This window comes from Pseudorca crassidens, chromosome 10 (assembly GCF_039906515.1).
Source record: "Pseudorca crassidens isolate mPseCra1 chromosome 10, mPseCra1.hap1, whole genome shotgun sequence".
NCBI classification, from domain to species: domain Eukaryota; kingdom Metazoa; phylum Chordata; class Mammalia; order Artiodactyla; family Delphinidae; genus Pseudorca; species Pseudorca crassidens.
In genome coordinates this window covers 72,326,105-72,350,511 of record NC_090305.1, presented here as the reverse complement: position 1 = coordinate 72,350,511, position 24,407 = coordinate 72,326,105, and the positions used below count along the sequence as shown (strand labels likewise).

At 44.4% G+C, this 24,407-nt stretch overlaps 1 protein-coding gene across 11 annotated transcripts in view; it reads right to left on the bottom strand.

Annotated features, from left to right (window-relative positions):
* The window catches only part of CACNA1D (calcium voltage-gated channel subunit alpha1 D), a 320,771-nt gene that overhangs the window by 114,658 nt on the left and 181,706 nt on the right, over positions 1–24,407 (bottom strand). For all 11 annotated transcript variants that reach the window (XM_067754765.1, XM_067754769.1, XM_067754766.1 and 8 more), the window contains exon 8: positions 20,500–20,603. In XM_067754765.1, coding sequence (XP_067610866.1) covers positions 20,500–20,603 — 104 coding nt within the window. The remainder of the gene's footprint in view (positions 1–20,499; positions 20,604–24,407) is intronic.

Sequence of the window (24,407 nt, the reverse complement as noted above, 5' to 3'; positions counted from 1 at the left end):
CAGTCAACACTCCTGGAGTGAAAGCACTTAGCCTGAAGCAAACCATCGCCCTGAAACGGCAGCGCAGGTCAAACGTGACTGCCACCAATGCAGAAGGACGACGCACGGTCTGCTCTGGAATCTGTTATTTCTCAAATGCCCCATAAAATAAATGGGCCACTGGAAATCGTGTTGATTCAGAGACAGAGCTTCTTCTTGGGTTGTAGTACTGTTTATTTTAACCAAACCCACACAAATAAAATTTAGACACGCTAAATGCTTTGAAATTTATACACACACGCACAGAGAAAACAAACACAAACAAGCCCCGAAACCTCCAGTGAACAAGGCCAACGGAATCATTAGGACTCAGACTTCTACAGAAAAGACTCAGAAATTCATCCAAAAAGAAAACAAACCCCCCACAAAAAGGCTAAGAGGAGGGGGAAGTGGAAGAAATAAGCCACTGATTTTTATCAGCAGAGGCCAGTCTTCTTTAGACCTAAATTATTTCCCCTACACAGACATAAAGGAAATAAAACAGGATGAAAGAGCAGTTTGGTTCAAAAACATTTTTGCTTAAATTTAATGTTTTGGAAAGCACGTAAGTTCAGTCTGAGTCTGAGGAAACTGGGTGTTTTATTAAAAAAAATCAACAATAGTGTGTGACGCTTCACACACACACAAATTTTAAATGGTTGGTACTGGTTTAGTTCAAAGTTCATCAAAATCATTGGCTTTGTTCCAGTTTTCCCTCAACCACAAAAAGCCAGGGGCAGCCAAGATGGGTTCCCTCTGCATGAAATAAATAGGCCAGAATCGGGGGGAGGGCTTTGGACTGCAGCACCCGATCGATAAGATCTGCTCCCTTGCAGGTAACTCCCACGGAGGGGAAGAGGGCTAATGGATGACAGTGCTCTTTTAACGGAAGTTAGGCACTGGCCACCAAGAAGTGAAGGGGGGCCACCGGCGAGCCAGAGACAAGAGCAAATGGAGGACCCTTGTTTACACAGCAAGCAGGTCGAGAAAAATGTTTAACAGTCACACTTCCCATCACCCGACTACATTATGACTATTCTTTGGGAGCTCATTCCTGAAACAAACTCCATGGGGAATCCTTGTGTGAAGGGATCCTGTGCCTTCTAATTTTTCTGTTTGTGACGGTTGGGGAATATTAAGAGATTTTCTCAAAGCAATCCTCCCCTTTTCATGTCCTTCGCTTCTTTTATTGACATGAACGTCTGTGAAGATGCTTTATATAGAAAAGAGTTGCCGTCTTTTGGGAAGATGAACCATTTTCCAAGTAGGTGTTTCCTAGCTTTTAATAACTAGGGTGAGTTATCTTCTGTGAACGACAGCAGGGCAGCCTGAACACACCAAAGCTCAGGGACAGGGTGGCACTTATGCTGCCCAAGAGGAAGGGGGGTATGGACCGAGAGAACAAATGCCTGATCTGTCCAGTCTTCTTTTCTCTCTCCCAGTCCTTTCTGACCATTCCCCTGGCTTGAACCCTGTGCTCCGGCCATCCTAAAGTTCCCTCATTTTCTCCAAGGCACGGAGAACTCTTTCAGCTCCAGGCTGTTCCCAAAGTGAGGCTCAACTCACTACTCTTCCAAATACCACCCCACTCAGCTGGGTCAGCCTACAAAGACAGTTCTCCAGTTTGCCATGCAATTTGTTATTTAATATTCCCTCTTACACGCCAGACTGTAAGCTCTGTGACAGAGGGGTTGTGTCTGTCTTATCTTTGTATGTTGGTTCCTTATCACAAATCCTGGTCATTAGTATTTGCTCGATAAGATTAGGCTGAATTAAATACATAGTTTCATAGGCTCAGGCCTTACGTTAATGATGATCATGTCAAAGACATGATTGTGGGCTCTGCATGGGACGTACCTGTAACTTCCTATCACCTAAAACCACACCCATCGTTGTCACAAGCAAAAAACAAAAACTAAGCCAGTCAGAGTCCTGGACAAGTCTAAGAAGTCATCCATGGAGAAAAAGCCTCTTAGAATGAAATACACTTTCCTTTCACCACATCCCCTTGTCTGAGGACAGAAGAGCTGTTCTTTCTTTGAAGAGTTAGTTTCCATGGCTACCAAAGGCATTTCCCCAAATGATAAGAATCCGGTTGTATGCTAAAAGTTACAGACTTCTTGTTTCAATCTGTTTTCTAAAAAACATGTTTTAAGAGGTGTTCTTCAAAAACATGGGCCTCTTGCCTGACATCACTTTCTCCAAGTGAAATGTATCAATCAAGTGAGGCCTGACAACTCTATCACATCTTCTCGTGACAGCTTCAAATACTGCTCCTTAAGAAGTCATCTGACTTGTCAGATTCTGGTTTTTAAAGAAAAATGAGAAAAATGTGTATCTGAAGTCTGACTTGGGAGGGTGGCAGAACCATTCAAAGTTAACATGTGGGAAGAGACCAGCGAGCCCAGGTCCTGTCCTGCTTCTGCACCAAAACAGTTCGCCGCTAAGGGCCTGGTTAAAGAGCCTGAGATGGACAAAGGGCTGCACCACCTATTCAAAGCGCAGCTGGGGGATCTGACCACAGATGAGCCACACTGGCCCAAGGAAAAAGCTGCAACAGAGCCCACCAGCTGGGAAGTCCTCAAAGCAATCCCTGTAGGAATTCCAGCCCAAATCCCTCTCAATGGTCACGTCAAAGGCAGACCACCTGGAGAGAGGCACTAAGGGAGATGGGGTCCTCCCTCTGAGGAGCTTCTCCTTGAAGGACAGGATGGGTGAAGTGCCCTTTCTGAACCATCAGACTTACTTGAGAACAAGGGAAGAGCATCCTATTATAGGGGAGACTCAGGGACTTAGAGAGATCCCCCCCCAGTAACAGAATCCCAGAGGACCTCTGGAGATAGACGGGGACTTGTTCACAGGAGTTTTAAGAGGTAAAAAACCCCAATTTCTCTGAAGTCTCCATATTCCACGATTCCCCTTTACTTTGAGTAATTAATTTGGGGGAAGAGAAAGAAACTGGCAGAGCATGAAAATGGGACAGCTCAGGATGTATCAGCACAGAGCCAGTCGGATAGATGGGATCCCCCAGGGGCACCCCCTCATCACACACAGAAAGAGCTTCCAACTGATGAGAAAGCAGCCTGGGCTCTGGAGTCGAGCAGATCCAGATTTCATCCCTCGCTTACCCGGAATTCCTTCCTTACTAGCTGTGTGACTTTGAGAAAAACAAACCCTCTCTGAACATTGCTTCCCTCATCTGTAAAACGGAGGCGAAAGACACAGCAACTAAAGTCGCTGAGAAGATTGAATGAAATAAACTTTATACAGGCACCTAGCTCAGTGCCGGGCGTAGATCTATATATAACTGACACATTAACAACAACAAGTAATAAAGAAAAATTCCCTCACGTGATCCATACCCCAGAGCTGACAAATCCGCAGCTCTCTCCTCATCTGAGAGACGCTGACCCTCGACCATCTTCCACGAGGTCTCCTTCATTCCCACCCCAGCCGGAAGTCCCACCCCCTCACACCCCGCTCCCTCTGCCACAGCCCCAGCCCCAGAGCTCTCCTCACTCTGCTCGGCCCAGAGAGGCACAGCTTTACCTTCCAGGCCCGGCCCGCCTCCATCACCCTGTCGCTCAAATGCCTCCACAGCTCCCATGAACTAAAGACAAAACCCCGCCTCCGTCACCAGGCACTTCCTTCTGCCTCACGACCCCCAGACAGCACACAGCACCACGACGGCCCCACCGGCCAACGCACTGGCTCCTGACGTGCGTGCCACACCAGGCCCTGCTCCCCTCGCCGCTTCTGGGGTCTGGGATGCATCCTCCTTTCTTGACATCCTTACAAACGCCCTTCCTTCAACGCCCCACCCGAGTCCGGCTTCCTCGGGAGAGCCCTCTCTGACCTGCCAGTCCTCCGCTGCTCTCCCAGGGCACACGGCTCGGTACAGATTATGCTCAAGTACACTTGACTGAGAGCCGGAGGGGAGAGGGTGCAGGTGCTGGCGTGCACACAGGGAGTGCCCTGGAGTTCCTCCGTATGTCTCCGTAAGCCTATCTGTAAGTACCGGCATATGATTCAAGGACAGGTAGGCCTCTGGGAACAGCACACCTCTGGGCAGGCGGTGTGTCATCACCCACTGGATTAGAATCCTTCAGATTCAGTGAAAGTCTCCCAGACTCAGGAGCCGAAAAGCCCCAAACGCTTGGAGGCTCTGAAGGTGCTGGCAGAAAACTTAAACCAAGATTTATTTTAAGCAGAATTTCAAGGGAATGATCTAGTTCTGAGTGGATTAATATTTTATCCCTGAATCCAAAACAAACTCTTATGACAATCAGACTCAGAGAAATTAGGTTAGGTCGTCAAGTGTCACTCCAGGTCCTCCAGGGCGGGGCCCTGGAGACAACAGCTGGCACGTGAATATTCAGACTGCAAACAAGAAGGCTTTTCAAATTCACAGGAACAACCTTATTCCTTGTTCACAGGAACAGCCAATGCTGACCACACCTCACATTTGCAAAGGTCTTCACAGTCTACAAGGTCCCTTCCCATCCATTTCTCTCCTTGGTTCTCAGGACAGCATTGTAAGAGAAACCACCTGGGGACTTCCCTGGTGGCTCAGTGGTTAAGAATCTGCCTGCCAATGCAGGGGACACGGGTTCGAGCCCTGGTCCGGGAAGATCCAACATGCCTCAGAGCAACTAAGCCCGTGCACCACAGCTACTGAGCCTGCGCTCTAGAGCCCACAGACCCAGCACAGCCAAAAATAAATAAATAAATAAACTTATTTTTAAAAAAAAGAAAAGAAAAACTACATGGCAATGGGGCCATCAACTTTAGCGGCGAGAAGACCCTGACTTGGAGAACTGAAGTATACTGATGAAAGTCAGGTCGCCAGGAAGACTCTGACCTCTGAACTTGAGCTCTTCCCACTACGACATGTGGAGACCAATAACCACAGCAACTAGGAATCCCCTGGGCCAAAGGAGCCACCGCAGGCGGGGCAGCACTCAGGGATCCCAGCCACAGCACTGCCACAACCCTGTGGATACACCCGCTGGAGTTACCAGCAGCCCCAGGCTGTCTCTGCAGAGACTGAAGCTTCTGGCACACATCTCAGGCCAGGTGAGCCCAGACCACAGGGGCTGGACAACATCGCCCCAGACCAAGTGAGCCAGGGTCTCCGTTAGCTGAGGACCCTGCCCCATCGTTAGACCTCACCACCACTAAGCCTCGGCTCTCTCCACTGATGCCGGCAGTCACCAAGCAAAGCGCAAGGCACATGTCCAAGGCCCAGTCCCCATTGCCCAGTGCGTCGTCATCCTGAGGTCCTCTGAACTTCCCCATCACTGACTCAGCCCCCTCTCACTCTTCACTCTGGAACTGCTGCTCCAGAGGGTACATTCTCCTGTATCCTCAACCTTTTCAAAGGGACGCCCCCCCCCCCTCGCCCTTCTCCTTGCTTTGATGGAAACCTGGGTCATCCTCAAGCTTACTGCTTTGCTTCCCTTGTAGCCCTTCCAGACCCCACCTACCTCGGGGTCTCAAGGTGGCGTTGACAGCCTCCTTGCTTTTCTGTTCCTCTTCACATCTAGACCAACACTCCCTCATCCTGCTGTAAAAATCAAATAAACAAAAAACCCTACTCCTTTCAGGACAGTGCCGGTAGGCTATGTGACCTTCTCCCCTTCCTCCCTGTTGTCTCCTACTTGCCCCCTAGACTGAAGTCTTAGGTTCCCAGCTCCCAGCCTTCCTCCTCACCCCAAGTCCTACCATCTTCCTGGGGGACTCCCGTAGCCCTTGGTTGACCCTGCCAACACCTGGCTTTTCAATCCCTTGACATATTGATCTCCACGACTATTGATCCCCAAATTCTACCACCCCTAATCATGAATTCAAGCTTTCTACTCTCTGACCACAACCTCCTCTCAGATCAGTTGACTTGTCTCACTCCTCCCACTATAAACAATACTAACCTCTTCGGAACATCCAGTCCACTGGCCGCCCCCATTTTCTCTCAGTCTGTTAGGCTTCCCCTTCCCTCCTAACCTACCTTAGATTTCATGATCCATCAGTAAACCATTTAGTGATGTTCTTGCTGCTACCCTAAACTCTCTTGCATCCTTTTACTATACAGAGAGCAAACCCCTCAGCCCAGATGACTTCAGATACTCCCTTTCTCCACACCTGGGTAAGAGCAGTCAAACATGGCTACAGAAAAGTCATACGATGCGATAGACTGACATCAATATGGATTCGTCATCGCCAGCTTCAAAAAGGACCTCCATGCTACCTATCATCTACGTCAGTTCTCTGGTCCACTCACTCCCCAATTCCCTGCAACCATCATCTTGAACCTCCCTGACTCTCCAGACAGGACTCTGCCACCTACCCCCTGGCCGCCAGCAGTTAATCCTGCCCCCTGCCTCAGAGAAGCTAGGAATCAGGCAGGAACACTCCCAGCTTCCTACGATCAAACCAAACTCGTACCTGCCCCATATTCTCTTCCTTTCTTCTCATGACAACCTCCTTTTCTTAATACTACCTGTCTTCTGACATCCTAATAAATTGAGTGTTCCAATCCTTCCATTTTTTGAGGTCTTCTCTTTCTATGAAATTCTCTCCTCTCCAGTACTCTGTCCCGCATACTTTAGCCACCTTAGTTTTTGCAGACTCTTAGCTTCATCTTCTAAACCCAGGGGGATCACAGGGCTCTGCCTGCGTTTCCCCTCCTTGTGCCGTGGCCCAGGAATTCTCTTAAGCCAGTAAACTGGAACAATTATGGAGCTTATTTAGTTTATTTCCTGGTTCTCAGGGATCACTGTCCTTTACTGCCTGACGTCCAGTGTCTTGAAAACCGTTGTTTTACATATATTGTCTGTTTTGGGTTTTGTTGTTGTTTCAGGTGGGAGGGTAGGGTAAATCTGGTATTTGTTACTCCATCTCAACCAGAAGCAGAAAACTCTTTTAAATCTTTTTTTTTTTTTTTTTGCGGTACGCAGGCCTCTCACTGTTGTGGCCTCTCCCGTTGCAGAGTGCAGGCTCTGGACGCGCAGTCTCAGCGGCCACGGCTCACGAGCCTAGCCGCTCCGCGGCATGTGGGATCCTCCCGGACCGGGGCACGAACCCGTGTCCCCTGCATCGGCAAGCAGACTCTCAACCACTGCGCCACCAGGGAAGCCCCTTAAATCTATTTTAATGGTATTTTAAAATCAACTTTATCATGACACAAGTCACGAACAATAAAATGCACACGATTTAAGTTGATGGTTTGGCTAAGGTTGACACCATGTAAAAAACACCCCAATCAAGATAAAGAACATTTATAACACCTCCCAGAAAGGTCTCTCATTGCCTTTCCCAGTAAACTCTTCCTCTTCCCACCCCAGAAAATCAATGACCTGATTTCTATGTTATAGACTAATTTTGCCTCTTCCAGAACTTCACCATACGTTCTGTTTTGTACCTGGCTTCTTTCCCTCAGCATCATTGATAATGCACTAGTACTTCATTCTGTTTTTCCTGCTGAATGGTATTCCAAAGTTTGACTTGGATACCACAATTTGATTATCTATTTTACCTGCTGATAGACCTTTGGGTTTTTCCAATTTGAAGCTACTATGAACAATGCTCTATGAATGCCGACATACAAGTCATTTATGAGAACTTGACAAGCTTTTCCAAAGTGGTTATACCATTTTATGTTTCTATGAGCAACATGTGAGCATTATCAGTTGCTCTATACTCTTGGCAACACTTGATACTGTCGTTTTGATTTTAGCTATTCTACTATTCTACATATGTAGTAGAATTTCACTGCAATTTTAGCTTGCATGTCCCAGATGATTAATAATATTAAACATCTTTACATGCACATTGGCTATTTGTATATATTCTTTTGCAAAGTATCTGTTCAAGGCTTTTGCCAATTTTAATTATTTTTTGTTTATTGTATTGTTTACTGTTTATCTTATTATTTAAGAGTTCTTGTATATCCTCCATACAAACCCTTTGTCAGATACACGTATTGTGAATATTTTCTCCCATTTCAACTTCTTATTTATGAAGGGCAGAAGTGTTTTTAGAAAACATTTATATTTTAGCTTTTTACTTAGATCTAGGATCCATTTCAAGTTAGTTTGTGTCTAGTGTGACCTAATGGTCAGGGTTCATTTTTATTCTTTTTTAAAGACATATCTAGTTTTTCCAGTATTTCACTGAAAAAAAATTATCCTTTCTCCATTGAATTATTTAGCAGCTTTGTCAAAAAGCAATTGACCATATACACGTATTTCTGGATTTTCTATTCCATTCAATTGTTCTGTGTATCTATCTTTATGACAAAATGACACTGTATTTATTGTAGCCTTATGGAAGTCTTGAAATCAGGTAGTGTAAGTCGTCCAACTTTGTTCTCTGTAAAGATTGTTTTCGTTATTATAGGTCCTTTGCAATTTATATAAATATTGAAATCATCTTGTCAGTTGTTTTTAAAAAAGCCATTAGCATTTATGAATGGGACAGCACTTAATAGATAAATTTGAGGAATGCAGATAAATTCAACATCTTAAAAATACTGAATCTTCCAGTCCAGACCAAATGATCATGGGCCATCATCACTTACCTAGATCGTCTTTAATTTTACTAACCAGTAGTTTTCAGTGCAGAGGTCTTCCGTATCTTTTCTTATCTTTATTCCTAAGGGTTTTAACTTGTTAATGCTATTGTAAATCATATTTTCTCAAATTTCATTTTCCACATGCTTGCAGCTTGTGTATAGGAATAAAATTGATTTTTGTATCCTGAGACCTTGCTATATTCACTTATTAATTCTAGTAGGTTTTCCGGCAATTTGTTAGGACCTTCTAAGTAGACAATCATGTTTTCTGTCAACAGAAATAGCTTTTGCTTTCTTTCTAATCTTTCTGCCTTTTATATGCTTTACTTGCCTTAATGTACTGGCCAGTACTTCCAGTATAATGTTGAACAAAAGGGGTGAGAGAGGAATGATTACTTTGTTCTTAATCTCAGGGAAAAAAAGCATCCAGTGGGCTTCCCTGGTGGCGCAGTGGTTGAGAGTCCGCCTGCTAATGTAGGGGACACGGGTTCGTGTCCCGGTCCGGGAAGATCCCACATGCCAAGGAGCGGCTGGGCCTGTGAGCCATGGCCACTGAGCCTGCACGTCTGGAGCCTGTGCTCTGCAACGGGAGAGGCCACAACAGTGAGAGGCCCACGTAACGCAAAGAGAAAAAAAAAAAAAAAAAAAGCATCCAGGCTTTCACCATTAAGTATGTTGTCAGTTACAGTTTTTGTGGTTTTTTTGTAGATAACCTTTTTCAGGTTGAGGAAGTTTCCACATATTCCTAGTTTGCTAAGAGCTTTTTATCATGAATATTACAGAATACTGTTGGTGGCATTTTCTGAGATGATCATATGATTTTTCTCCTTCCTTCTGTTAATATGGTAAATTACATTGTTTGATTTTCCAAAGGTGAACTAACCTTGTGTTTCCTAGATAAACCCCACTTGGTCAGGAGGTATTATTCTTTTAATAATTGCTAGATTTAATTTGTTAGTATTTGAGAATTTTTACATCTAGATTAATGAAAACTACTGTTCTTTTGTCTGTTGCATTTGGTACTGAGGTAATTCTGGTCTCATAAAAATATGTTAGGGAATGTCCCCTTCCTCCTCTATTATCTAAAAGAGATTTTTTTCTAGAAATGATATTCTTTCTTTCTAAATTGTTTGACAGAATTCACTTTTGACATCATTGAGGCCCTCAGTTTTCTGCGAGAGAAGGTTTATGATTCTGAATTCCATTTGAAAAGCGAATATAGGCCTCTTCAGTCTTTTCTTTCTTTCTGAGTCAGTTCTAATAAGCTGTGCTCTTCAAGGCATTTGTCCATTTCTCCTAAGTCACTGAATTTATTGCCCTAGTCTCGTTATCATTTTAATGTCTGTAATATTTGTGTTGACATACCCTCCATCGTTTCTAATACTGATCGATTTTTCTTTTTTGATTAGTCTTGCTAAAGATTTATTAACTTTATTAAGCTTTTCAAAGAGTCCACTCTTGCCTTTGTTAACTTTACCTATTTCTTGCATTTTCTCTTCTACTGACTTATGTTCTTATTTCTTTTTTCTACTCTCCTTGGATTTAATTTGCTTTGCTTTTCTAGATTCTTAGATGGGAATACAGACCACTGAATGTAAACCTTTCTTCTTTACTAATATAGGCATTTAAAGCTATAAATTTCTAAGCACTGCTTTAGATGGATAATGCAAATTGAGATGTATTTTTAATATCTTTCTGTTTAAAAAACTTCTCACTTTTATTGTAATGTTTTTTTGAATTGTAAGTTATTTAGAGATGTATCATTTAATTTTCAGTATCTGAAGGACTTTCTAGACAGCGTATTGTTACCGGTTTCTATTTCAAATCAATTGCTATTAGAAAAAATGTACTCTGCAAGATTTAAATCTTTTGATACTTAGTGAGACTTTTTTTTTAATACAGTCCACACGTGGTCTATCTTGGTGCGCCTGAACAGAATGAGTGTTCTGCAGTTATCGGCTACAGTGTTCTGTAAGTACCAGTTAGGACATTCTGGTTGGTAGTGTTCAGATGTTATCTATATTTAGTTTTTTTCATCCCCTTGCTCTTCAGTTACTGAAAGAACTATAAAATTTTCATCTGTTTGTGGATTTATTGATTTCTCCATTTAATTCTGACAGCTTTCCCTTCATGTATTTCAAAGTTTATTAGGTACAAACTCAGGTAGAATCATTGTCTCTTGATGAATTGACCCTTCCAGGAATATGAAATGTCTCTATCTCTGAAATCTCTCTCTCTGCAAATATTCCTTGTATAGAAGTCTATTTTATATATTTTGTATTAATATATTTATCCCTTTATTTTTAATCTGTGTCTTTACAGTATCTTGCATTTTTATTCACTCTGACAATTTGTCTTTTCATTAAAACACTGTGCCCATTTCATTCAATCCAAGTACTGATACAGTTGGGTTTATGTCCACCATCCTGCTGTTGGTTTTTTGTTCATCCCATATGTTCTTTGTTCCTTTCCTGCCTTATCTGTCTTCTCTCAATTTGTTTCTATTGACGCCCCCACTCCATCTTGATTATGGGTCACGTTTTCCTGCTTCTTTTCATGTCCTGTAACTTTTAATGATGTGGGGAAACATTTGGGGAACATCTGGGGTTTTGGTGTCTTCCTTTAATGGGTGTTGACTTGTTTTGGCAGGTGTTAAGTTAGCCACTTGTCCTGATCCTTTTGAAGCTTGTTTATAAGATTTGCAGGTCTAGACTGGGATAGGTCTAGAGTGGCTCTTACTCCAGGGGTAAGGTAACCCTACCGGTAATGCCTGGCCTTTCCGAGGTCTCACTTGAATGTCCAATGTATCATCAACGTCAATCTATTCCAGCTGGTCAGAATCCCTCTGTCTCCCAACACTGAGATTTCCAGCAGCTCACAGCTTTGTAGTAGCTGTTCTCTACCAATAAATTCAACTGGCACATAGCAGCTTAGTATATAGTCAAAGATTTCAGAGACTCCCTATTCAGCTTTCCGGAGCCCCTTCTCTGCATACCTCTCTCTCTCCAGTACCCTGCCCTGAAAATCCCAGCTGTCTCGGCCTCTCAAACTCTGCTCTTTGCCTCTCGAGCAAATAGACCACTGTCCTCCTCTGGGCTCTGCCTCCTGTGCCACAATTCTAAAAGCACCTCCAGGCAGACAGCCAGGACAATTGTGGCACTTACTGGATGTGTTTCCCTCCTCCTAAGGAACCCAGTCCTGTGTTGCCTATTTCCATCTTCTGAAAAACAAAAACAAAAAACACTGCTTCATATATTTTCGCCAGTTTTATAGTTGTTTATAGTAAAAGGTCCATTCTGGCACTGATACTATATTGTGGCTGGAAGAGGATTACAATAGCCTTAAATTGGTCTCCCCACATCCAGTTTGCATCCATCCAATCCATTCATACTACTGCAGCCAGAGTGATTTTTATATGCTGAATTTTTCCAACGTTAAGAAAAAAGTTCAAATGTTCATAAAAGTAGGAAGACTTACACAGTGAACAGCCATATGCCTACCACCTAGTTCCCATAATTAACATTTGCTACCTTTTCTTTAGCTCCTATCTAACCATCCCTCTATCCATCCAGTTACCTTATATTTTTTGAAGTGTTTTAAGGTAAGTTGAAGACATCAGAAAGCAGAGTAATTTTTTTTTTTTTTTTTTTTTTGCGGTACGCGGGCCTCTCACTGCTGTGGCCTCTCCCGTTGCGGAGCACAGGCTCCGGACGCGCAGGCCCAGCGGCCATGGCTCACGGGCCCAGCCGCTCCGCGGCATGTGGGATCTTCCCAGACCAGGGCACGAACCCGTGTCCCCTGCATCGGCAGGCGGACTCTCAACCACTGCGCCACCAGGGAAGCCCAGAAAGCAGAGTAATTTTTATAAAACACAAATATAAGTCACATCACTTTGGGCTTGAAATTTATCAGTGGGTTCCTTTACCCTTCAGCTAATGACCAGAATCTGTGATGTGATCTTGAAGGACCTTTGTGATCTGGGCTCTGCTGACCAGTCTGTCTTCTTTTCTTCACCCTCCTTTCCCAGCCCCCTGAGTGCCTGCCACCCTGCTTTCTTCAGTTTCTCCAATGCCCTCTGTTCCTTCCCACTGTCGGGCCTTCGCATGGGTTTCTCCTTCACTGTAATACCCTCCCTGAGCGTCTTCTCCCATCTTGCCTGGATATGATGGCTATTCGTTCGTCCTTCTCTTCCTCCAGGACGCTTCCCCTAGACATTTGTTCTCCCTGTTAAACACTCTCACAGCACCATGCACCTTTCCTTCAAAGAACTTATAAAAGTTTATAATTTTTGTCTCCCTCATGAGATACAAGCTTCATGAAGACAAGACTCTGCTTTGTCTCACCACTGAAACCACTGTGTAGGCACACAAAAAATATTCATTGAATGAATAAGTCCTTTTTTCTTAAGAAGTCCAAGAGAGAGAGAAAAATATTGAGCAAGATTTTCTGTTTATTAGTCTGTTGCACTGAACCCGATCCAGTGGTACAGGGTTAGTCCTAAATATCACCTCCAAGCCAATTATTATAGTTGCCCTCATCCAGATTCTTGGGAACAAAGTCATTCAGAAAGCCCTCCAATTATTATAGTTGCCCTCATCCAGATTCTTGGGAACAAAGTCATTCAGAGAGCCCTCCAATTATTATAGTTGCCCTCATCCAGATTCTTGGGAACAAAGTCATTCAGAAAGCCCTCCGAGACAGGAAATTCACCATTTATCCAGTCCTCTCTTACACAGCCAATTTAAATTCTCGTAACGCTGTGGAGCCATATTTTCATTCAATTCTCAGAGATACAGCTCTGAGTCTCAGAGTTTCATTTTGTTTCAGAGAAAATATTTTTAAAATAGTATCTTTAAGGGTTTAACACCAGACAGCACCCAACACCTCATTCTGTGCCTCTCCGCACACACTCTTACCTTACACACGAGGGCAATAATGACAGCTCTCCTTTGCTTTGTGGGACCTGCAAACACTGTCTCATACGGGAGAAGGATACTTCCGCCTTGGGTGCATAATCTGCTTAAATATTAAAATGTTCCAGGAAAGGAACAACTGCTGAACTTTAATAAAGAAGAGCTCCCTATATCCCAGACATAAAGGTCTTGCTATACTGAGCTGTCCTGCTATACCAATATTTGATTTCTGTAAGCAATTTTACCAGCCTGTAAGAGGTATTACACAGAAGGAAAAAAAAGACTGGCATAAGGTTGACAGTAGCGCCTCAGGGCAATCACAGAAGTCAAATTATTAAATTCATAAACAACCCTTCACTGCAGAAGTAACAGTGATTGTTAATGCCGCCAGCGGAATAGGGAACACAGGAAAATTATGGCTTTAATTTCAACCATTAAGGTACCAGAGGCTTAATGAAGAGCTGAGCTCTGCACGAGAGCACTATGATGAATTCGCTCAATACAGAGCTCTCCATCGGCAAAGTGGGTGCTCAGGAGGGCACACGTGGCCAGAGACGCCTCCCGGGTGCTCAGAGGTTTTTGCCAAGTGTTATAAAAAAGGATTCGGTTCGGAATAGATGATAGCCACAGCTGACAAGTGAGAGAGCTCTCCTGAATCTGTTGCTAGTGCCTGGTTGCTGTCCACTGCTGTTGCCAGGGGAACAGGCGTCAGCTTGATGGAAACAAGGATCAGGGAAAACTTTCACTTACCTCATTTCCACTGATCCCAACAGCCATTTCTATGGAAACAGTCGCTTCGAGCCAGCGGCGGAGAGGTTACCACTCACTTGTTAATGTCAGGTGTGGCTACCAGCCTATGCGCTTCATTCAGGTACCACCGTACCTACAGCACCCGCATCCACCTGTCAGCCACCCCCGACAGCATCTTAACTCTGTAACAGGAAAGTTCAGTGCTTAAAAGTATATATAAATGTTTAACATGGTTCTTTATTAGAAAAAGGAAATTTAGCATTCTTCCACGTAAAGCTGAAGTGGGGCTTAATTTCTTGTTCTACCAAAACCAAAGCATGTGAAGTTACTAAAGGACCACAGATCTCTCCCTCAGCTTTCAACCCCACTCCCAACATTACTTCCAAGTTCAAGAAGAGAGACCTCCAACTGTATGGACAACTCTTTCACCTATGAGTCTAGTCAAACCAAAGACAAATCCAGCTAAACGTGTCTGGAATTCTGGTAGCCTGATCATCACTAATTATGCACAGGAAAATCTTTTTTTTTTTTTTAATTGTAAGAACTATCTACAAATACCCTCCACTGTCCCTTTGTTTTTGGACTAGATTTCGGGGTGCTTTCTTAGTGTGTTGGTCAAGATATGGAATTAACTCATTAACTCAATATAATTTTATTCTGTAAAACAGTGGTAACCAACCATGCTGAGAGCCTGGTTATCCCATTACCTAACTATACCCCTTTCAACGTTGCAAGCAATTCAACTACTCTTCTAAGATGTAGATATGTTTATGTACAGGAAGAAATTCTGTTGTTTATTTTTTGTCAGCAGATGCTGGTCAAATATTTAATGAGAGCTAATTCTAATCCCAGTCATGAATAATTTATATGAATGCCTATTCCGAGAAGGTATGTCTCCTCAAGCAAACACCACCATCTACCTGGTACGTTTTGCCCGCTGAGCCAACATTCAAGGGGAGGAAATTAGAGGCAATCTCCGATTGACCATGGCTCATAATGGTGTGAATTTAATGGGCCAGGGTGTAAATTATGATGCCCTCCCAGACCTGAACCTATTCAGTACAGTGCCCGCCCCCCAACACCACCCGTCTCCACTTCCTTATACCAACAGTAACACAGGTAGGTAGAGTAGCCATGCCTGAATCTTTGTCTAGGTTTTTTATCCCAACACTTTCAACCAATCACCAAGCATCCTTTCCCCCCAATTATTGTGGATTAAAGAGAAACCAAATGGGTTGAAGAGAAATGGAATGTTCTGGACAAATGTGAATCGAGTCTAAGGATTAGGAGATGAAATTAATCACTTTTTTCCTTTAAAAAAGTGATTAGGATAGAGGTCCATCTCAACATTGGTCATAGTTTGGTAAATAATTCAAGAACCTTCATAGTATGATACTAAATTTATAAAAGAAAATAGAGTTTTTAAACATTTTTTTGGCAAGGAACATCCAGGCACCAAGACAACAGTATTAAAAACAACTGAACAGAAAAAACATTCATAGCATAGGATCCTAAAATTGCCCTTTGGATTTACTATGAACAATGGCATGTGGGGCCTGACTTCAAAGGCCGACAGAGAACAGATGCATTGAAGTCTGGGTTATATTACACTAATCTCTTAAGGGTCTTCTATCTAATCTCTTTCTGGCCATTGCTAAGTGCCGGGGATATGACTGCCACTATAGTAAATATCAGAGATTATCTAAACTTCTTAGGAGAAATCCATCTAACAGACATCAAAACCTGTCTAGGCATCGTGGGTCCTTAGTCTTTCTTTGGCAGAAACAAAGACAAAGGCAAATCAAATCCTTCCTCAACAAGGACCTATGATTTACCAGCTTCTAAATATTTTCATCTTCATTGTACCTTCCCGCACCTCTGATAGCATTTTTGAACATTAGATCCTCTAAAAGCAAAGAGCAGTAGAGAATACTTCGTTTATTAACTCCTGAGTAAAAGAGTCATGCAAATTAAACCCAATCTATAGGCCTGGTCACAGGGGAAAAAAATTAGCTTAAAAGGACTGACTTGATTAGATTTTTCTTGCATCAAATCCCGTTTTATATACTCTTATTCAAGCTATCGCCATAACGATAACCAAGCTCTCTACACTCTTCAGCTCACTGAATCCTCACGCAACTCCACACGGTGAATATTATTAACATCATTTCACAGACAAGGAAAGTGAGGCTCTAAGAGGTAGGTCATTTCACCAGATCTCACAGTTGGTAAAAAGTAGAGCAAAGAGTCAAGTATTGATTATCCGACTCTAAAGCCAGTGTTTCACCATATGTTACAGAAATGCCATGCCCCTCTATTTGTGCCAAGAAATCACTGTCAGACATAACCTCAATCATGATTTACAGCCGCATCATACTTTATAGCTGACAAAGAACCTCCACGGCCTCCTCTTGGGGGGGCACCGAGTACAGTATTACTGTGCATACATAGCTCGTTTCTCTTGGTCACTTCCTGGGAAATCCAGAAAATGGGACACTTCAGATAGTTTCCAAACAGCCCCTCAGCTGTTCCCACCTCACCCAGGGAGGGGACTGGGAGGAGGTCCGTGGATTTAAGAGAAAGATAGATTCAATGAGTAAAATTCTTTATAGTACATATTTTTCAAAGCACTTCTACATTCATGAGCTGACCTAAAGCCACCTACCCTACGGCAGGAGGGGCAGCACGGGAGCATCTTCCCCATTTGAGGGGTCAAGAGACAGAGGCTCAGGGCTCCTAAGTGAAGTCCCAGAGTTAGCGGGTGACACTGGCAGGATCAGAAGCAAGGTCTTCCAGTTCCCTTCTCATCTATCAGTCCCTTCTTGGGGGTTTGACCCACACCACAGCGGCTCAGAGGGCCCTCTACCTTACCGCAGGTGTGCCTGGCATCAGGTGGGTCCTGCAGGTGAAGACACAAGCCCACTGTCCATGACCACCACTTCCCCCCGGGAATCTGGCAGTGATTCTAAAGAAACAAAGCGCGGAAACACCGCTGTGTTCTCTTATTTTACCTATCTATGGACGAAAACCTCAACGGGGACAAGGGTTAAGTGAACAATTTTAAAAGTGAAAAATCATCAAAGCCACCATGAGAACAGACATAGTCTGAATTGTAGACTTAATCGAGACAGTCTTTCCAATGCCTTGTCAAAATGGGACCATCTCCTTAATGACGACTTAATGTGAAATCACAACTCTAGTTACAGATATTCTCGGCTCCTCCCACAGAGCATGAGCACCAGAGAAAAACGTCTTCATCCAGGATCACGTTTGGCTACGCCGGGCGTGCAGTTCGTGAACCTCGCACTCACCTTGGGATGAACGGTCTGCGTAAAAGCAAAGATTTTCCCAAAGCATCAGTCTTAATGCTTTAAAAACGTACCAACACCAAAAACAAGTGTGCAAAAAAAAAAAAAAAAAAAAGGAGGAGCAACAAATATTTCCAAATGGTTAACAGACTTAAAGACACACAGCATCTTATAATGATTCTTCATTAGAAAGCAGCAGCACGGTCTTAAGTGTCTAAAACAGGAGAACTTTTTAATTTGGGCCTTTCGGAATTACATTTGTGTTGGTCTGATGGTCCCTAAGGGGCTATGCGACATAAGTTGTCTTCCTTTTAACATTTATTTAAAACATTTAAAACATTTTTTGTATTCCCTCCAGTGTCCCCTAAAAAAAATTGCGAAGAACCCTAAGACTAAAACTAAAATTTAAAAAAAAATTACATTTCTTCAACAAGAAAATGAATACAAATGACCCATTTGGATTTTGTGTTGCTTTGGGGGAAAGTCAAGGAGGAGAACCCAGGCAGAGGAGCCTGGGTAACTAATTGTTAGGGGAGGTAGGAGCAGCCCCTTCTCCGGTTTCTCCACCCCCACCCCCAGAGACCCCTTATCATCTTTCAAGAGCCAGCTCACAGACAGGCAGCTTTCACAGCCGCTCCATCTCCACCTCTACTCTAGCTTGGCCATCCTGCACTGCCTAACAACAGTTTCCTCCCCACGCCCGAGACAATGACTGTCTGAGCACAAGGCCCCCATCTGTGTCTTCGACATCTTGGCACCCCGGCTTCTGGCCCAGAGCCGGCCACTCAACAGGAACTCAGGAAAAGCTGACCGAATTAGCGAACGCGGATGCCCGACTCTGCTCTGCAGACGTGGCTCTTCCTTTCCACAGAGCACGGCTTAGCATTTCCTACCCAAGTGGTCTTACAGGTGGTGCAGGGTCAGTTGCAGCCCCACATCATGCAACGGACTGAAAACTGCTGCGAAATCTCGGATTTTATTGTAAAAATTCACGTGTCATTTGCGCTCTCCTTCATAAGGGATCTAGTTTTGTTCTGATTCAAAACTGTTTTTAAATTACTTACTATTTTCCCCAAAATATATTTTAGTCCGCTGGTTGTTCCACCGCGGTGTGTGCCTGTTTTTATCCTCCAGCTTTGGGCACCACCCCCCTCGGAGTGCACATTTAACACCCACCACCTAACAAGGAGGCCCTCCCTCCCATTTCCCCGTTTTCCTTTTTAAGCTGCCTCATCACGCAGGGGTGATGTTCCTGCTCTGGGAGCGCAGAGATAAGGCATGTCACTGGCACTGTTAAGATCAATCGCCTCCACGGCCTCAGTTTAGTTGGGTTTAGGAGGCACGGGGTGCCAGGAATTCACAACAGGATTGCTGTTACCCTTGTACGGGCCGTTTCTGTGGTAAGGTCAACACGATGCTGTTTCTCCAGGGATACATTCCACCCTTACCATCCCGACACTAACCTAAGGCCGTGGCGGGTCACTAGGAGGAAGGCACTTTTAAGGTTTTAAGTGAAAGAACATGAGGCTCAAAGAGCCATTTATCTATAGAAGGAAGATTTGGTTGAGGTGGGGGGCAGGGGGTAAGCTGTCACACCCCCAACTCAGTCCCTACTCCCCTCACTGTGGGGCACGGGCTTCAGGGCCACTTCTAGACAGGGCTTCACAGGACAGTGTACATCCACGGTGTAAAAGTGACCACGCTCGGTCAAGGAGAATTCTAAACGTGTTATCCCTGAAAACAGGCAGGGTGGGTTAGAGGGAAGAAGAGGAAAGGAAGCAGAGATGGATCACTGGCTCTGCTTTCTGCTCTGGAAAAGGCAGTGTTGAGAAAAATGCGAGAAAGGTCTCTCCAGTGACTCAGCATTACAGGAAGACATCACCTCCCCCAAGATACAAGCTTGGAAAGGCACAGATAGAGTGAGTGAGGAGTAGATAAACTCACTGGGAATGAAGCCTATCAACAGTGTCTCCTGAGGATGTCTGAGCTCAGGGCGCGACAGACGCTCCTCTGGGGAGATGGGCACCTCCCGGGCCTCGGTCGCACTCCCAGCCCCGACCCCGCCCCGGCAATGGCTATATAGTGGCTCTGCTTCTGAGAGTCTGGAGAGCCCTGATTACCTTCTCTGGGGTACTCCCCTGTCTGTGGGATGGGGAGGACGCAGAGCTGCCCAGAAGGGCTCTGGGATGGCAACTACAGGCAGGGCAAAGCCCCCCTCCTGACCCAGTCTCCAGCGAACCCCCTGTCAATCCACCGAGCCAAGGGGGTCAACAAGATGAAATTTCAAAACTGGTGACCGAGTGACATGGACGATGATAAGGCCATAGGCAATTTAGGGGCAAAAGCTGATTATTACCCTGCATTAAAGACAGATTCTACAAGTTAAGATTAAAAATGAATTGAAGGGAGCATTCTCACAGTGACAGCAGCAGAAAACCAAGCTAAGAAACGATCCCGATCTGAAGGATGTGAGAGTTTGAAACTATTCAGTATTTATGTGCTAATCTAGGCTTATTTCTCTTTTACCATGAAATCTGAAACACCACTGGAAATCATCATGATAAACTGCAGGTAAAAAGGGCCAGGTTATGTACCAATGGGAAGAAAACCACAAAAGACAAAGGCCCTTTCCTGGGGGGAGACCAAGGCTGGGAATCCTTTTACTCACTTTTAATCTACTTCTACACACTGGCATATTAACGTGACTGGCTTCGGAGAAATGGTTCCATTAAATTAATAGTATTTGGCAAGCATCAGAAACACAGAATCTCACAGACAGACACAAGCAGAAAGAATCACAGTTTAGTCCAAAAGCAACACACAGAGGGGACATCAGAGTCCACATGCATGCAGAGAAAGCCGCAGGGAGCAGCTGGGGGACACGCAGAGCCGCCTGACACACGGCAGCAGCAGAATGTGGAACACGGAGCCAACTGCTTACCCACTAAGGACACCAAGAACCAGGTTAAGGACGAAAAATGAGCCAAGGATGATCAGACTAACAAAATACACCCATGGCCATTCCCATCCTATCGCATCATTTACCTGTAAAATGTAAGGAGATTAGTTATCAGTTATCCATTTGCCAAAGAGCAGAGCCCCAAGAACAGCTGCTGGACCACTAGGGCTTTGATTAAAGACTGGTGCTCCTAGAAGGGGACGCCGCCATGGGCCTTCCATTTTTGTTCTTTCAATAAGGACAGGTTCTGCTGCTGAAGCCTACAAACGCGACCTACCAAAAATCATTTAGCTACTGTTTTGTACCAATTAATCGGCATTATATCTGGATCCAGGCCAATAACACAATTATAGATGTATCTTCTTTTAGGACAAATGGGCAAGCAATGCCAACAATTTAAATCCCAAGTGACAACGCTGATTAATTTCTGGTCAATAATTATCCTATAGCTTTCTTTCATGAAGGCTGGTAAGGTTCCAGGAAACATCTTGATTTGGGAAGCCTCAGCAGAAAAGAAAGTATCTTGGAGGACACATAAAATGCTTGGCACCCACCCGGCGGCCCCCATCTAGCAAAGCCTGTGTGGTCTTGGCAACTGTCCTCGGGACTCCGCTTTCAAGATGAAAGAGGTGTAGCTTACCCGCTCAATACACCAAGTACAAGATTTAGTACGAAAAATGACCCAAAGATGACGAGACTGACAAAATACACCCAGGGCAATTCAAATCCCATAGCATCATTCATCTGTAAGAAATAAGATGGTCTCGTACGAGTGGGTTAATAAGAGAATCTAATAAGGAGAGAGGGTTACATTAGAGACAGCATTCTATACATTTAATTAAACATTTACTTAGCTTCAAATCAGACAACAGTAGCCAATGCACATTCATTATATATTCCCGAAACACACACGCACACGCACACAGAGCCATCAAAGCTTTCAGGGTAAATAAAGCAAACTTTGGCCACTGCTGGGGCAATCAGCTGGGATTTGGTTCCTTCTCACAGGAAACTGCCTTGGTAAGGGATTTTCAGAAAAGATCTTGACAGAAGACAAAACTAGTGCTTAGCTGGGAACTATTTTCTACTCTGCCCAAGTTGTCAGTACTATTTTTGCTTTCAAAATTTGTGATGGTGGAAAAGTCTTAGTTATAGAGACAAATTTGCAACATTTGACTCTATAAATTCTTTTCTTTAAAAAAAAAAAACCCTAAAATAATAACTTTCCACTGGAAGCCAACCAATCCAAGGAAACCTAACCCACTTTAAATCTGGATTATCTGCTATCAGCGAGTGCAAGCACAGCTAAATTAATGCAAAGAAGGAAAGTATTCAGAAGTCACCTAGCTGACACATGCAGGGGTGCTTTGGGGAATGACATCTTTTTCCGTAACTGGACCCATAGGAAGGACCCAGGAGAAGGAAAGAAGCCCTTATCCTCCACACCTAGCTTGAACCTACATGACCCGCCCTGGGGGAGCTGGCTCCAGCGGTGAGCTGTTCCAGAGGAACCTGGCGTCCCTGCTTCTGGGACAAGCTGAGGCAGCACAGTCAGACATGGCCTCCCGGACACACCTTCCCAGGAGAGGTCTGATCATGATGGAGCAAACGAGTGCTTTCAGGTTCACGGCTGGATGGAACTTTCCGGCAGCACAGATCACGTTAAATTGGGCAAACACTTCTCCCAGGGAGGAAGTGTTAAGGACTGGTGAGGGGACAGAATGAATGACCCCGGGCCTGACTTTGTTGGAACAGCCAGAATCTTCGGCTAATAGAACAGTATATAGTCTGGGCTGATTCATCGCTCTTGCCTTGCAGGGCCAGGCCCTTAGGCGTTTATGCACGTGCTTTCCTTTACATTATCTGGCGCTAGATTTTTAGCTTTACAGACCAAAGCTCAAGCATTTCACTGTCTGCCTCATGCAGAAACCAAACGGAAAAAGAGAACATTAAAAAAAAAAAGAATTACCTAACATCTGCTGCTGAAGTCTAGGGAGAGGGCATTAAATCCCTTATGAAACACCTGTTTGGCCACATGAAAATGGATGTGCTTAATAGAACTGCTATCAGTCTGCACATCTTACATCGGCAATTAGAGTAATGAATGAGGCAGGGCCGTGGCTGCAATTGTTGATCTCATTAAGCTGGATAAACTAATTTCAGCAGGAAGGCCAAGGGTAATTCTTCCAAAGCAGCTACACCGCTAAACATATTTAATAATCCAGACGTGGAGGAGAAGAAACAGGCTGCCTGGTGGAGGGACCAGAGCCCAGCCTGGAGCCAGGGCCTTCCACAGAGACCTCTCTGGGCCGGCTTCCCCTCTGTTGTAACAAGAGGAGTGCACATGACAGGGGTGAGTGGGCCTGCTCACGGGGAATAAGGATGTGCACGTCCAGGACTCCCACCGGGGACCCCGCTCTCCCACAACTCTGGAAAAGTGGGCCAGCCGTCAGCCGAGCACCTGCCCCACCCATCCTCTCTGAGGCCTCAGTCCCATGTTCCAGAGAATGGCTCCAGGAGCAGCTGTCTGCTCCAACTTAGGAGGGAACATTTTTTTTAAGTAAAGAAACTTTTAATTTCTTAGAAGTAAGTGTGCAACAGACTCCCATTTGCTCAAATCAGAAATATCACCTGGAATAACAGCTAGGGGCCAAGGGGAAAACAGAGGCCACAGGAGACTCTATAGATCTCCAGAGGGTGGGAAAGAGCAACCAAAATTAAGCCTTAAGGGCCAGTCTTTCTCCCAAAGAAATCTCCTCAACCCAGGTCTCTTTTTCAGAGGCTTACCATACACATGGAACAAGTGAGAACTGGCAAGCTGGTCTCCGAAATAATACCCATAGGAAAATAGAGACTCTGCTTGGGATTTTGTCTGAGTGGTCTTTGTCAGCAATGGAAAAATCGGGAGGAGTTCGAGCATTTCAATTCAGATTTTTAAAACATTTATATCAAAGTCATCGTGTGGTGTCATCTGGTACTCAGGAAATAACCTAGTTTCAGTTTCCCCTCACCTCAAAGGCTGAGACGCACATCCGTATCTCCGAGTAAAGGCTAACCTAGGCTTTTTGTTTTTCTAACTGTTGCAACTACTACTAGAAACTTGATATATTGGTTGTCGCTCCCCTGAGCGTGGAATCAGAGAAAGGGGCAGAAACGCAAGCTGCTGGCTAACTAGAGAGGGACTTCCCTGGTACCTTGAATGAATAAGACGGACAGCTTGGCCAAGGGAACTTCCCATTTGAGTCATACAGCCAGCACTGCCATAAGTATGCTCACTGAGAAAAGAGCTTGGCACTAAGGCAAAAGGCCACAAATGATTTATATGGATAGCTCTCTTCTGAAATCAATACTCTTTTCATTAATTTCCTACATCTAAAAACATTTCCTCTGAGCTGAAGAAAAACACAATAGGATCATGTAGGGTTACTCTGCATCTTGTGGACGAAATGAAAGCCCAGAGAGTTTGGGTGGCCTCGCCAAGGCCACACGCCCAGCCCTTCCCAGCCTTAAGGCTTTTTCCTTGCACTACACCTCTCTGCCTCTGCGGACAACAGGTGCATGTAGGTCAGATGGCACCTTAATTATGTTTATGGAATTCACTTCATAAAAGAGTACTAAAAAAAGTCATTTTTCACCAGAAACTAATAATCCCATTCCCCACACATCCAAATGGTCCTATTCTATGCGTATCTTTCTGCATATCGGGCCCACCCGCACGTCCCTTTTCAAGACCCTGCCGCCACTTGCCAGGCACTCTTGGGAACTGAGGCATCCCTGAACTTGAGAACACTGACTGAATATGAACCTGACCAGATGCAAACTCATCCCTGGCAAAGACTTTGTCCACCATATACAAACGCCTAAAGGGTTGGAAATTTTGCTTGCCATCA